The 13,313-nt window shown below is 38.1% G+C and overlaps 1 protein-coding gene across 5 annotated transcripts in view; it reads left to right on the top strand.

The window, feature by feature from the left end:
- WWP1 (WW domain containing E3 ubiquitin protein ligase 1) overlaps positions 1 to 13,313 on the top strand; it is a 118,715-nt gene that overhangs the window by 78,791 nt on the left and 26,611 nt on the right. For all 5 annotated transcript variants that reach the window (XM_003782505.2, XM_023517591.1, XM_023517590.1 and 2 more), the window contains 5 exons: positions 4,879 to 4,974; positions 8,646 to 8,820; positions 11,203 to 11,257; positions 11,345 to 11,429; positions 11,544 to 11,672. In XM_003782505.2, coding sequence (XP_003782553.1) covers positions 4,879 to 4,974; positions 8,646 to 8,820; positions 11,203 to 11,257; positions 11,345 to 11,429; positions 11,544 to 11,672 — 540 coding nt within the window. The remainder of the gene's footprint in view (positions 1 to 4,878; positions 4,975 to 8,645; positions 8,821 to 11,202; positions 11,258 to 11,344; positions 11,430 to 11,543; positions 11,673 to 13,313) is intronic.

The raw sequence follows: 13,313 nt of genomic DNA, 5'->3' as shown, positions 1-13,313 counted from the left end.
CATTGTTGTTTGGCGGGACTGGGCTGGGGATTCGAACCCACCACCTTAGGTGTACGTGGCTGGCGCCTTAGCCAGTTGAGCTATAGGCGCCGAGCCCAGAGGTTAATTTTTAAGACTCTCTCTATCTGATTCTTGGCTTATTTTTATTATTTTATTTTATAGTTTTTTTTTTTTTTTGAGGTGCAGTTTTACTATGGCGCCCTTGATAAAGTGCTGTGACGTCACAGCTCACAGCAACCTCAAACTCTTGGGTTTAAGTGATTCTTTTGCCTCAGCCTTCCAAGTAGCTGGGCCTGTAGGCACCCGCCATAACACCTGCCTATTTTTTTGTTGTTGTTGCAGTTGTCATTGTTGTTTAGCTGGCCCAGACTGGGTTCGAACCCGCCAGCCTTGGTGCATGTGGCTGGGGCCATAACCACTGTGCTGTGGGCCAAGCCTCTTGGCTTATTTTTACTTTTTCACTTTGCGCAATAACCGTAGTTCTCTAGCTTTCTTTGTGGTCTATTCTGTAGACTTCACACTTGAGAACAGGTAGCCGTCATTTTCCTGAGTTAACAAATTCAGGGGGAAGTCACATAACCCTGACAAGTGGCTCTGTTACCGACTCAGTTTTTTCCTTGATGCTCAGTAATTCTCAGTCTGTTTTAAGTTTCCTACTGTCACCTAACCAACTTTTCCGTCTCTTCCATTTTATAAAACAAACCAAAAAACTACTCCTCAGTTCTGTATGTTCTCCTGCCCACTTGTATCAGACATTCCTCTTTCCCTTTCTCTTCACCAGGAAGGATCCTGTTTCTACATCAGTTCTCACTCTTCAAAAGAGTTTTCTATCATACTTCCTCCCTCTCCTTCACTCCCAGCTCACAGCAGTCTGAGTGCAGCTCTCATTATTTCCTTGACACCACTTTGTCAAAGGTCAACAGTAAATAACCTCTTTGTAATTAAAATCAATGGGTGTTAGTTTTTATCTTACTTGGCTTTTTGGTAGCTTTTGATCTCAAACCTTGCTTCCAGAGGCATTTACCAGCCAGGGCATCGGCTCAGTTGCTAACTCACTCTATTTAATCAAGCACAAATTCATTTATTTAATACTAAAATTCATTATTTAATACTTAAAAATTAATTGAGTATTTGCTCTATGGCAGGCAAGGTTTTAAGCAGAAGGAATACTGAAATAGCCAAAATAAAGTCTCCTTTTTAGTCTACTGAAGAGAAAACTGATAGTAATACATAAAGATATAAGTCACACGGTGATTTAAGTGTTAAAAAGAAAAATAATACAGGTTACATCAAGCTGATTGAAAGAACCAGACATAAGAGTTCATATTGACTTCATTTCTGGTAAGTTCTAGAACTGGGAAAACTAACCTACAGTGGAAAAAATCAGAGTAGTGATTGCTTCAATAGTGGGCTTGAGACAACTTTCTGGGGTGATGGTCGTACTCTGTCACTTGATAAAAATTGGGTTATACGGATGTATGCATTTGTCAGGACTTGTCAAAATGGCACATGGGTCATTATGCAAGTTTTGAGAAACATAAAAGTCAAGAAGTGTAAAATCCCTGCAGATGGAAATAAATGAGGCCCTCCCAGCAACGCCGATAAGCTGAGCAAGTTGAAGCGAGCCCAGGTAAATCAGAAAGGATGCTGTCAGCTGTTTCTTGGAAGTGAGATAATGGATCATTTCACAGTCTGTCTCAACACTTTTGCAGTGACCTATGTTCATTTAAGACTTCTACTTTTTTATCTATGTAAACTTTACCTAAAAAAATGTAAACAAATATTGAAACTGAAGTGCTGAAGTACAAAAGTACTAATGTCTGCAGGTCTCTGGAATTCATTTAAAAAGTGAATGAGAGATAAAGAGATGGATACAGTAAGTATCCTTCTTACTAAGTACAGTAAGATGTCAATTACAGAATCTAATAGTTGGAATATGGGTTTTCACTGTAAAACTCCTTATAATTTTCTGTATGTTTATACATTTTCATCAGAAAATTATGTGGGAAAATGAGGCAGGGTAAGCGGATGGAGAGAGAGGCACTTGATTTGGACAGGAGACTCAAGACAGGCTTCTAGAATGAGTCAATATACGGAGAAACCTGAGTATGAATCTATTCAAGGAATAACAAGAGCTAGAGCAAATGCAAAGGCCCTTAGGGAAGACCACCGTCTCTACCCTAGCATACTGTGCTGCAGGGCTGGAGCTATATGTATACACCACCCTGGTGGGTGTCATGTAGTACTGTGTCTTGTGGTACTGCGTGTCTCAAGGCCCTCCAAACAGAGAATGCTATCTCTTCAATCTTTTCCCCCAAGTCCCATATACTGTAATCATTATTTCAGTCAAATATTCCACCACCCAGCTGCCTAAACACTATGGAAGGTCAGGGAGAGATTCAGGACCTATTTTTAAGGACCTATTTTAATCTCTTAAGCAATGCAATACTAATACACTAATCCCAATTTTCCCCTGACACTTTAGATTAGATTTAAATATGCAGGATTTGTTTTTTCACCTACATATCTCTATAGAAAGTGAATTGAAATTAAAAGTGTGGGGAATAAAGGATTATTTAACAAAACCATTTCAAGCAACAGTTCTCAGGCTGGCTGAGAACCAAGCCATGGTGGCCTTGAGTGAGCTAATCAGAAGGCAGGTGCATCGGATAGACCACCTAATGAGCCTGAACATACTGATTCAAGATTTTTGAAGCTGGAAGAGTAGTTAGAGTTCATGGACTGATTATGAGAAATGATACATAAAAATAGCAAAGGTACCATTACCAGGAAATTTTTAAAACTTGATCAAGTTTTTAGATACTCATTTGTGTTTGGTAGATAAACTTTCTATAGATAAATAGCCTCTTAGTATATAAGTATTTCAGGGTCTTTCAAATTAAATTCCATTTTTAAATCCTCCCTTTGGACTTCTTATAGAAACAAATGAAGTGAATCTTAACTTTCAGAGATGATTTTTAATGAAATGCTTTATAAAGACTATCTAGATTTTTACAGTTCACAATAGCATGAATGTGCCAGTGTAGGATTTTATGCCAAAGTGATTTCTAATAGATAAGTTTCATAATTTCTGTGGTCCTGAATCTGTTGAAACTTGTAAATCTTTATTGTTTAGGGTTATGACTTAAGCATTTTTAAATATTTTTGTGTATTTGCCACTTTAATTATGTATATGTGGGTACAGCCTAGTTTAAAGAATCACTTTAATACATATGGTCATTGTGTATGTAAAAATAACTTAAGGGCTCTTTAATCAAAGGTTAGTTGAGTTCCTGCATTTAAGATAAAGGAAAATAATTTTCATTTTTTTTCTATTTTAAAATTGAAAACAAGAGTTTTTAATTTAGAAATAATCAGAGTTTTTTGTTAAATTTTTCTTTTATTCCATATTAAGACCAAGGAAGAAGAAGGAAATCAGAGTGGGAAAAATGAGAGATTGAGAGTCTTCAAGATAAAACAGGAAAGATAAAATCATGGTGTCCCTTAATTCCAAGGCCTACCATGACCAAGAGAGGGAGAGATGTGCACGGAAAGAAGATTCTATATGGCATATAAAAGAAAGAATTTCCATGGAGCAGTGTTGTCACAAACTTCCTGAAGGCGATTTCTGATAAAAAAAACTTTTAGATGTATATTTTTGAAATTACGAGAGAGGCTCGATGCCTGTGGCTCAAGTGGTTAAGGCACTTAAGGTGGCTGGTTTGAATCTAGCCCTCCCGCCAAAAAAACAACAATGACAACTGCAACCAAAAAATAGCCGGGTGTTGTGGTGGGTGCCTGTGGTCCCAGCTACTTGGGAGGCTGAGGCAGGAGACTTGCTTGAGCCCAGGAGTTGGAGGTTGCTGTGAGCTGTGATGCCACTGCACTCTACCCAGGGGGACAGCTTGAGGCTCCTGTCTCAAAAAAAAATAAAAGAAATTACAGGAGAAATGGTTATGTTACTTCATTAACTAACATTTTGTGCCTTGGACTTGGTATTAGCCTGAAAGTTCTACTTTCCTTTTTTTGTTTGAGACACAGTCTCACTATGTCGCTCTCAGTAGAGTGCCATGGCGTCACAGTCACAGCTCACAGCAACCTCAAACTCTTGAGGTTGCGTGATTCTCTTGCCACAGCCTCCCAGGTAGCTGGGACTACTGGCACCTGCCACAATGCCTGGCTGTTCTGTTGTAGTTGTTGTTTAGTAGGCCTATGCCAGTTTCGAACCCTTCAGCGCCAGTGTATGTGGCTGGTGCCTTAGCCATTGAGCTACATACGCCGAATCTGAAAGTTATACTTTAGATTAAATTTCTGTTTTATAATAATTTGAAATTCTGTAAATTAATGACTTTTCATGATTTTATGTATTCTGTTCCTTTTATGATAATGATATGTACTATTTGAGTTTCCAATACTGTAATGAAAAGGGAATTATTAAGAGGTTCAAAAAAGGAATTAAGAGGTGAGAAAACACCTTTATAGAATAGCTTTATTTGTTTATTTAGAGATAAGGTCTTGCACTGTTGCCTACGCTGGAGTGCAGTGGTGCAATCATTGGTTGTTGTAAGTTCAAATTGCTGGGCTCAACCATTCTTTTCACCTCAGTCTCCTGAGTAGCCAGGACTTCAGATGTGCACCATTATATCTGGCTCATTCTAAAAATTTTTTGTAGAGGCAGGATCTCACTATGTTGCCCAGGCTGCTCTCAAACTCCTGGCCTCCCAAAGAGCTGGGATTCTAAGTATGAGCTACTGTGCCCAACCTATCTAACTTTTTAAGTAAAGGTTATCTGTAATTTTTCTGATAATAAGGAGGAATCGTTTTTTAGATTGTCCTAGTTTATTGTTTTTTAATGTTACTTTTATATTTTTATTAAAGGTGGGAACAGAGAAAAGATCCTCATGGTAGAACCTACTATGTGGATCATAACACTCGAACTACCACGTGGGAGAGACCACAACCTTTACCTCCAGGGTAATGTAGCATCTTTATGCATCTTCGGTTATATTTTATCACAAATGTAGTTTTTAAATGTATTTAATATAGCATAAGTTGATTTTTTTTCATTCTATATATATTGTCTCCTTAATATACTTTCATTCTACTTATATTAAGTCTCCTTTGATTTGCTTATATAAATAATTACTGTTCAGTAAATGAAATTATATAATCTGAAGGGCTTCTTCTCTAGACTGTCAAACATTGGCATGGGTTACAGAGAGAAGTTGCAAGATTTTGGTCCAAATTCTGTCATCATTATTTTTTAAGGAAGGAAAGATACGTTTAGGATAATTGGTATGTAGTATGGTTCATTATATGTAGTGATCTAAACCGTTATAAAATTTAATCGCATAAGAAATATTAGGGTGATTCATGATTATCATCTACAGTGATGGCTACAAGTAAGCTTGTATTACATTAAACATAAAATTATAAAGGGCTTTAAATTAATAAAAACATTTTTATTATATACTAAAGTTTATGCTGCTCTTCAGAGCCATTCACAAAATGATCTTCCTTTACGTTTGTAATTTTTTATAATCCTTTTTGCGTATTATACTAATAGCTAGTTGAATTACACTATTTGCCTTCCCCACAGACATTCTACCTGTACTTAAAATATATTCAGAATATCGGTTCTTTTTATTTTTTTTCCTTAGGAAAAAAGTCATACTTTATTGCCCTTGGTAGAGTGCTGTGGCATCATAGCTCATAGCAACCTCCAATTCCTGGGTTTAGGCAATTTTCTTGCCTTAGCCTCCTGAGTAGCTTGGTACTACAGGTGGCCGCCACAACACCTGGCTATTTTTTGTTGCAGTTTGGACGGAGCTGGGTTTGAACCCGCCATCCTTGGCGTATGGGGCTGGTGCCCTACTCACTGAGCCACAGGTGCCGCCCCAGAATATCAGTTCTTCAGACTCAGCTTAACACATTAACTGACATGTGAATTATTTCAGATTTTCACTTTACGTTTTACATTATTGATTATCACATTTTTATGTTACTTTTTTATGGACGTATATTTTAGGGCTTTTTTGTTTTTGAAGTTTTACTTTATTTTATTTATTCTTTTGAGACAAGTCTCACTTTGTCACTCCTGGCAGACTGCCATGGTCTCATAGCTCACAGCAACCTCAGACTCTTGGGCTCAAGTGATTCTCTTGCCTTAGCCTCCCAAGTAGCTGGGACAACAGATGCCTGCCACAATGCCTGGCTAGTTTTTAGAGGCTGGTCTCGCTCAAGCTGAGGCTGGTCTCAAACTCATGAGTTTAGGCAATCTACCCGCCTTTGCCTCCCAGAGTTTCTGGGATTACAGGTGTGAGCCACTGCACCTATTCCCTGTTTTCAAAGTTTTTATTCTATTTTTATAATGAAATACCATGGCCTCAAGGAAAAACTATTTTTTTTTCTAGTGTGTGTTAAAGTCCACCAATGTAATACATATTCAAAGTCCAGAAAATTCAAGGCAGGGAGTGTGTATATTTGTGAGATATTTCTCTTTTATAGAATAAAGTACTCAGGCTTTGGCCCTATAATATTAAATACCAGTAGAAAGCGTGGTTTCAGTACTGCAAGCCATGAAGTTCATTTTAACTACAACGGGACCACTGAGTTACAGTAATTCATTTAGTCCAGTCGATAAGTACCATGGGCTTTATTTCACTGAAACTGATGCCCAAGAATTAAGCAGAGACTATCTTTAATTTTGTCTTTAGAGCCTATTATGTTCTTTGTTTCCCCATTGTATTTTTAGTGATAAATTTGTAGAAAGAATTTAGAATTGACTGCTGAAAGGACCTGAGATCATTGTATAAATTCATGACAAAAATTGGTTTTCTAGATCTCAGGTGTTTGGGAGAGGTGGGAGTTGAACTGAACCCTGGAAGTGCTAGTTGAGAAATTGGGACAAGTATTCTGATCAGAGGGGGTATTGAAAGACATAACAAAATGAAACACATGACACCCTTGGAACCTGCAGTAGTTGATTGGCTCCCATGTGGGGCCTTTGCAGGATTGCAAGGAGATGAGGTTGAAAGTGGACAGGTTTGTCTTAAAAATCTGCCCTAAGAAAACAGTCACCCCAATTAAGAGTGGCAAACGGTGTATCTGAAAGGACACTCACCAGAGAAGACAGGAGCTGGAAGACAAGCATGAAAAGAGGAAGGACATAATCTGTTATCAGAGACATGCAAATTAAGAAGATACCAGCAGACTCTTATTAGAACGATTTGTAATCTAAAACCCTGGACATCAAATGCTGGTGAAGATGTGAAGTAGCAGAAACTCTCATTCATTGTTGGTGGGAATGCAAAATGATGCAGCTTCTGTAGGAGACAACATGGCAGTTATTTTTGCACAGCTAAACATGGTCTTGCCATATGATACAGTAACCACCCAAATGAGATAAAAAATTATGTCCATACAAAAACCTACACACAAGTGGTAATAGCAGCTTTATTTGTAATAGCTCAAACTCGAAAATGTCTCAGATTTTCCTTAATAGGGGAATGCATTAAAAAAAAAAAACTGTGCTATCCATACCTTGAAATACTATTCAGCAATAAAAAGAAATCAGCTCTCCATCTACAAAAAGCAGCGAACTATCATGTCACATAAAGACGTGGAAGAATCTTAAGTGTATATTTGTAAGTGAAAGAAGCCAATCTGAAAAGGCTGCATAATGGATGATTTTAACTATATGATATTTTGGAAAAGGCAAAACTATAAAGATAGTAAAAAATCAGTGGTTTCCAAGGATTTGGGACTTTGGGGGGAAGAGGAGAGGGATGAATAAGGTGGAACATATGGGATTTTTAGAGCAGTGAAACTATTCCATATGATAGTCATGGTAATGTATGTTGTTCTGCATTTGGCAAAACCCATAGAATGTTCAGCAGAAGAACGAGCCCTGATGTAAGCTGTGGACTTTAGCTAATGATGATGGATTGATACTGGTTCATCAGGTGTAACAAACACACCCCACAGTGCAAGATGTTAACAATAGGGGAGACTGCTGTTAGAGTGGGGTTGGAAGAGGGGGTGTAGGGGAATTCTGTTTACTTGCTGTTCATCTTTCTGTAAACCTAAAACTTCCCTAAACATAATGTCTATTAATTTTGGAAAAGCCACAGAAATTAAAAAAAAAAAAAGGGAATGGGTTCGTTTTTATGCCTTGCTAGAGAGCCATATGATAGATGGAGTGACGTGATTCCATCTGCACTTCAGGATGATAACGAGCAGCAATATAATAGCAGGAGTGTGAGATAAAAAGTCATAAAAAGAGTACCGTTTAAATCCTGAACGTGGGCAGTGGCCATAAGGCAGGTTGCCTGGTTTAAAGCAAGTACTCGGAGAAAATGCTTCTCATAATAAGAGGAAGAAAGGGCAGGTACGCTGATCCTGAAACCTCTTGTTTAGACAGTGTTTAGAATAGCGGTAGAATGGGAAGGTAATTTAGCTAAAATAAATGGTTTATATTTTCATAGAGTTTCTGAAAATATAAATATTGATGTGCTGCGCAAGCTTCTCATATCATGTCTCGGACTTGATATTTAAATTATTTGAGTGAAGTATTAACTGCCTTTTTGTTTCTTCTATCAAGACCTTATTGTTTACTTTAATTATCGTTTATTCACTTGCGGTAGTTGGGAAAGAAGAGTTGATGATCGTGGAAGGGTTTATTATGTGGATCATAACACCAGAACGACAACTTGGCAGCGGCCTACCATGGAGTCTGTCCGCAATTTTGAACAGTGGCAATCTCAGCGGAACCAATTGCAGGGCGCTATGCAACAGTTCAACCAGCGATACCTCTATTCGGTAATTAGCAAATTTTAAGATGTTAACGGAACTTTTTCCCTCAGGCATTTGCCCTTTTCAACCTTAGTGATTTTTTAAAAATCACTGCATTTTTAGACTGCATTACTGCATTACAAGGTAATTTTTAGTTAGTCTTTAATAAATAATTAGTATTTCTGTTATCTGTAAGAAACTATTATACATTCAGTTTTATTTCTTTATTAAAGAGTAGTTTTATAAATGCATTTTTTAATAAAATAATATCTTTACCAGTTCCCATTCCTCCACCTTTAATTGTAATAATTTTGTTTCCTTTAAAAAAAAGAAAAACATTTATCTTACAGTTTTTCTTAAGGTCGGTGTTACAATGTTCTAGCTATTCTGATTTCCTCCCTGTAAACAACACTGTCATCACCAAAGGTATCACCAGGATTAGAGTTACTTTTGTTTACGAAATCTTACTCTGTCTGCCAAATTTATCATTTGGTGCCATAAGCAAACAATCCATAAGGAGAGTGGATAAAGCAAGCAAATGTGAAAAACAAAAAGAACACCTCTAATAAATGGGTTGATCATAGGAGGTGGAAAAGATAAACTTTAAGTACTGGGCACCTGTAGTTAGTGTTTTGAGGCAACTTAAGGAAACCCAATGTACAAGCTAAATACGTAAGTCACTACGAAAGTTTTGAAACAGACTAAGTTATGGTCCATTATTTCACTTGCAAGAAGTCAGTTGACAGCAGCGTCCTTTCTGATTCACCCGGGGGAGTTTCCACTTGTTCGGCTTAGTGGTGTTGCTGCGAGGGCTTCATTTGTTTCTGTCCACCTGGATTTTATGTTTCTTGATTTTTACGTGTTTCAATCTTTTCGTAATACCCCATTTATAGAAAAGAAGTAGGAAAGGGACATAGAAAGAATACTGTAATACCTTTTTTCAGAATCCTGCTCAGGCAGGCTCTTTCAACTCCTTTTTTTTTTTTTTTTTTTTTCTTCAGAGATTGGATAAGAAACTCTCATTCGTAGGTTGACCCACTCTCCTGGTTATCTGTGACCAGCAGACAGCAAGTGGGCAACCCAGTTTCCTTGGCTTCTCTTGCTGCCTGCTGGGCATTGCTGGTTCTTGGTGACTTTTATGGAAATCTTTGGTAGGGTTCCAGTTGAGTTACATATAGTAAACAAGAAAATATGTAGTGTGCGTTTGTTTTTGATTGGACTTAACCTGTACCCATTGTAAACCTTGGAGAAACAGGGCAGAATTAGGTAATAGGTATATGTCAGAAGTATGTTTTCCCACAAATGAAAGACTATCCTTAAATGGATTGAGGTTTAGTCATCTCAGTACAATACCAAGTGTGGGTAAGAGTCTGGGACAAATATTACATTGGGTCAGTAGTGCCATCATGTACCCAAGTTCTTTCTGGCTCTTTGTTCCACCATCCTTATGCTTCAAGGCTGTTACTTAAATCATGTGGCGCTGCTGCCACCCCCACCCCCCGGCCTCACTTTCACAGTCTTGGCTTAAAGAAAGGGTCATGAAATTTGAAAGGGGAGATGACTTTGTTCTAGCAAGCCCTTGCCTTCTCTCTTAGAAGAGAGTAGCTTTACCATGGCTTTATGCCTGTACCTGTTGGTACAGGTGGTCTCTCTACCAACTCAGCTGCATGGGGCTCAGGGAATAGAATGTTCTTCAAAGATACTTTGCTATCTTAAACAAAACAGTGATTTGGTTCTCAGTAAGTGGAAGAAAATTGATATTGAATATAATTAACAATATCTGTTACAAGATTATATTTATCTAGTTCCTTATATGTATCATTAACAAATTTTTCAGGTAATGACTTATGTATTTGTTATTTTAGAATTCATGATACAATGTTTCTTTTTTCTTCAGAATCTGTTACTAGGTTATGATAATATATAAGTATACACAAAAATGTGTTTATGTGTTATATATATATGTGAATATATTAAATAATACTAATTAAGGTAAAAATTTATTTCCATAAAGATAATGCTGGAGTTTAATATGGGTTTATTAACAGGCATTTGTTTTAAAGAACACTATGATAATTGTTCCACTTTTTAACCATAAAATTTCCTCATTTAAGCACCATAATTTTCTGTACACTCTTTTTCCCTTCTTGTCTTGCCCCTATGAATTATGATGGAAGGAGTAGGCATTAAAATACTGATATCAGTGTATTAATAAATAATTTTAGGAAAACTAATAATTTTATCAATTGCTTGGCTCTTCATGACATTTTAAGAACTTTGTGTCTTGAAATTGCTGAATTCCCACATTCCCTTATATTTTTAAAAATGTGATAACTGCCAAGTGTTCAGTTTATTTCTGCTTTTGTAGTAAAGGACTATTTTATTTCTCCTCCCATCCCCTCCTACCAGGCTTCAATGTTAGCTGTAGAAAATGACCCATATGGACCTTTGCCACCAGGCTGGGGTAAGCTGATACATTATTGGTAAAAATATCTATAAGGTATATTCATTTCAAATAATTATTAAATGTTATGCTCACCTTAATTTTTAGAAAAAAGAGTGGATTCAACAGACAGGGTTTACTTTGTGAATCATAACACAAAAACAACCCAGTGGGAAGATCCAAGAACACAAGGGTATGTGTGTACTACCACCTTACCTAAGCCATCTTGCATATGACTGTCCGTAGACTCAGTGAAGTTTTAGTACCTAGAAGATGTCCACCGGATGATTGTAACTTTGTCTTTCAGTTTACAGAATGAAGAACCCCTGCCAGAAGGGTGGGAAATTAGGTACACTCGTGAAGGTGTTAGGTACTTTGTCGATCATAACACAAGAACAACAACATTCAAAGATCCTCGCAACGGGAAGTCATCCGTGTAAGTGAAAACCTAAAGTTCTCCTTCAGTGCTGCCTACTGAGGGCATGAAGTCTAGTCTCTTAATTTAGCCTCAGCTTTTTTTTTTTTTTTTTTTTTTTGAGACAGAGCCTCAAGCTGTCCCCCTGGGTAGAGTGCCGTGGCATTACAGCTCACAGCAACCTCCAACTCCTGGGCTCAAGCGAGTCTCCTGCCTCCGCCTCCCAAGTAGCTGGGACCACAGGCGCCCGCCACAACGCCTGGCTATTTTTTGGTTGCAGCCGTCATTGTTGTTTGGCGGGTCCAGGCTGGGTATTCGAACCCGCCACCTTAGGTGTACGTGGCTGGCGCCTTAGCCGGTTGAGCTATAGGCGCCGAGCCGAGCCTCAGCTTTAGAAACAGATTTTACTTTTTGGTTTAAGAACACATAAACAAGTAATACTTTAGTATTACTGCCTTTGCTCCATCTTACTCCAGAATGGATTTGTGGCTTGTAATTCCTCAATATAATAACAATGGCAATATGTATATAATGATTACTGTGAGCCAAAGATTGCTCTAACTAATTTATATGTATTAGCTCATTTTATCCTTCAACAGCCCTTTGAGGTAGGATGGTATTATTTTCCCCTTTACCAAGTAAAGACAGGTCTAGGGAGCATATCCGCCTGTTCAGACCAAGGCAGGCAGTCTGTCTCCAGAGTCTGTGGACCGAGTCTTGCCTGCCGTATCATACTGCTGCAACAAGGTGGTCAGTGAAACGGAATTTTTCCAGAAAAAAGATACCTTAATTAAGCAGTTGATAGTTCTCTCCGCCATTGTTTTTACTCTTAGGTGTGATGACTTTGTATTACTAAGAAAATAAAAGCAATCCTGGAAGGTCTTTTGTAAATTCCCACCACCATATCCACCCACCTGCTACCCTCTGTCCTCCTCCTTATTCCTGTCAAAGTCTAGTCCCTCTGCAGGCGCATTACACCGCCACCTTGCCCAAACCCCACACACTTCATTGCTCCAGTGTTGTCATCTTTCTGAGCTATATCATCAGTTTTTATTTCTCATCAGCTGTTATTTTTTCTAGATTATAAAAAAATAAATAACTCTTCCCCATACTGACTGATTCATTGACAGTTTGCTTTTATTGCTGCCCTTCTCAGCAAGACTACCCAAAAGAGTTGTCTCTGTATTACTGTTTGTAATTTCTACCATAAAGCACCTCTAAGAAAGTTCCCCTGACACTGAACTTGTCGTGGGCCCAAGTGATTTTCACATTAATCCAGGGCCAGTGTGCTGTCCTATCTCGTTTGACTTTAGAACATTTGACACAGTGCATTAATCTCTCCTGGCAAAAATAGTGGCGGGCACTATGCTTTCTTTTCTTCCCTCTATCTTTCCTGCCCGAGTTTTGTCTGTTTTGCTAACTTGTCTTTTTCCCATCAGCCTCTTACCATCGCATACCTAGAGCTCTATCCTTATTTCTTTTCTAATGACACCCATTCTCTTGATGAATCCTATTCAGGGTCATGCTTTTAGAAACATTTGTCTTGGGCGGCACCTGTGACTCAAAGGAGTAGGGTGCCAGCCCCATATGTCGGAGGTGTGAAGGTTCAAACCCAGCCCTGGCCAAAAACTGCAAAAAAAAGGAAAAAGTCTGCTAATGACT

This window comes from Otolemur garnettii, unplaced genomic scaffold (genome assembly GCF_000181295.1).
Source record: "Otolemur garnettii isolate 467f Iridium unplaced genomic scaffold, OtoGar3 scaffold00004, whole genome shotgun sequence".
NCBI lineage: Eukaryota > Metazoa > Chordata > Mammalia > Primates > Galagidae > Otolemur > Otolemur garnettii.
The sequence above is the reverse complement of the archived record's forward strand: the minus strand, read 5'-3'. Positions and strand labels throughout refer to the sequence as shown.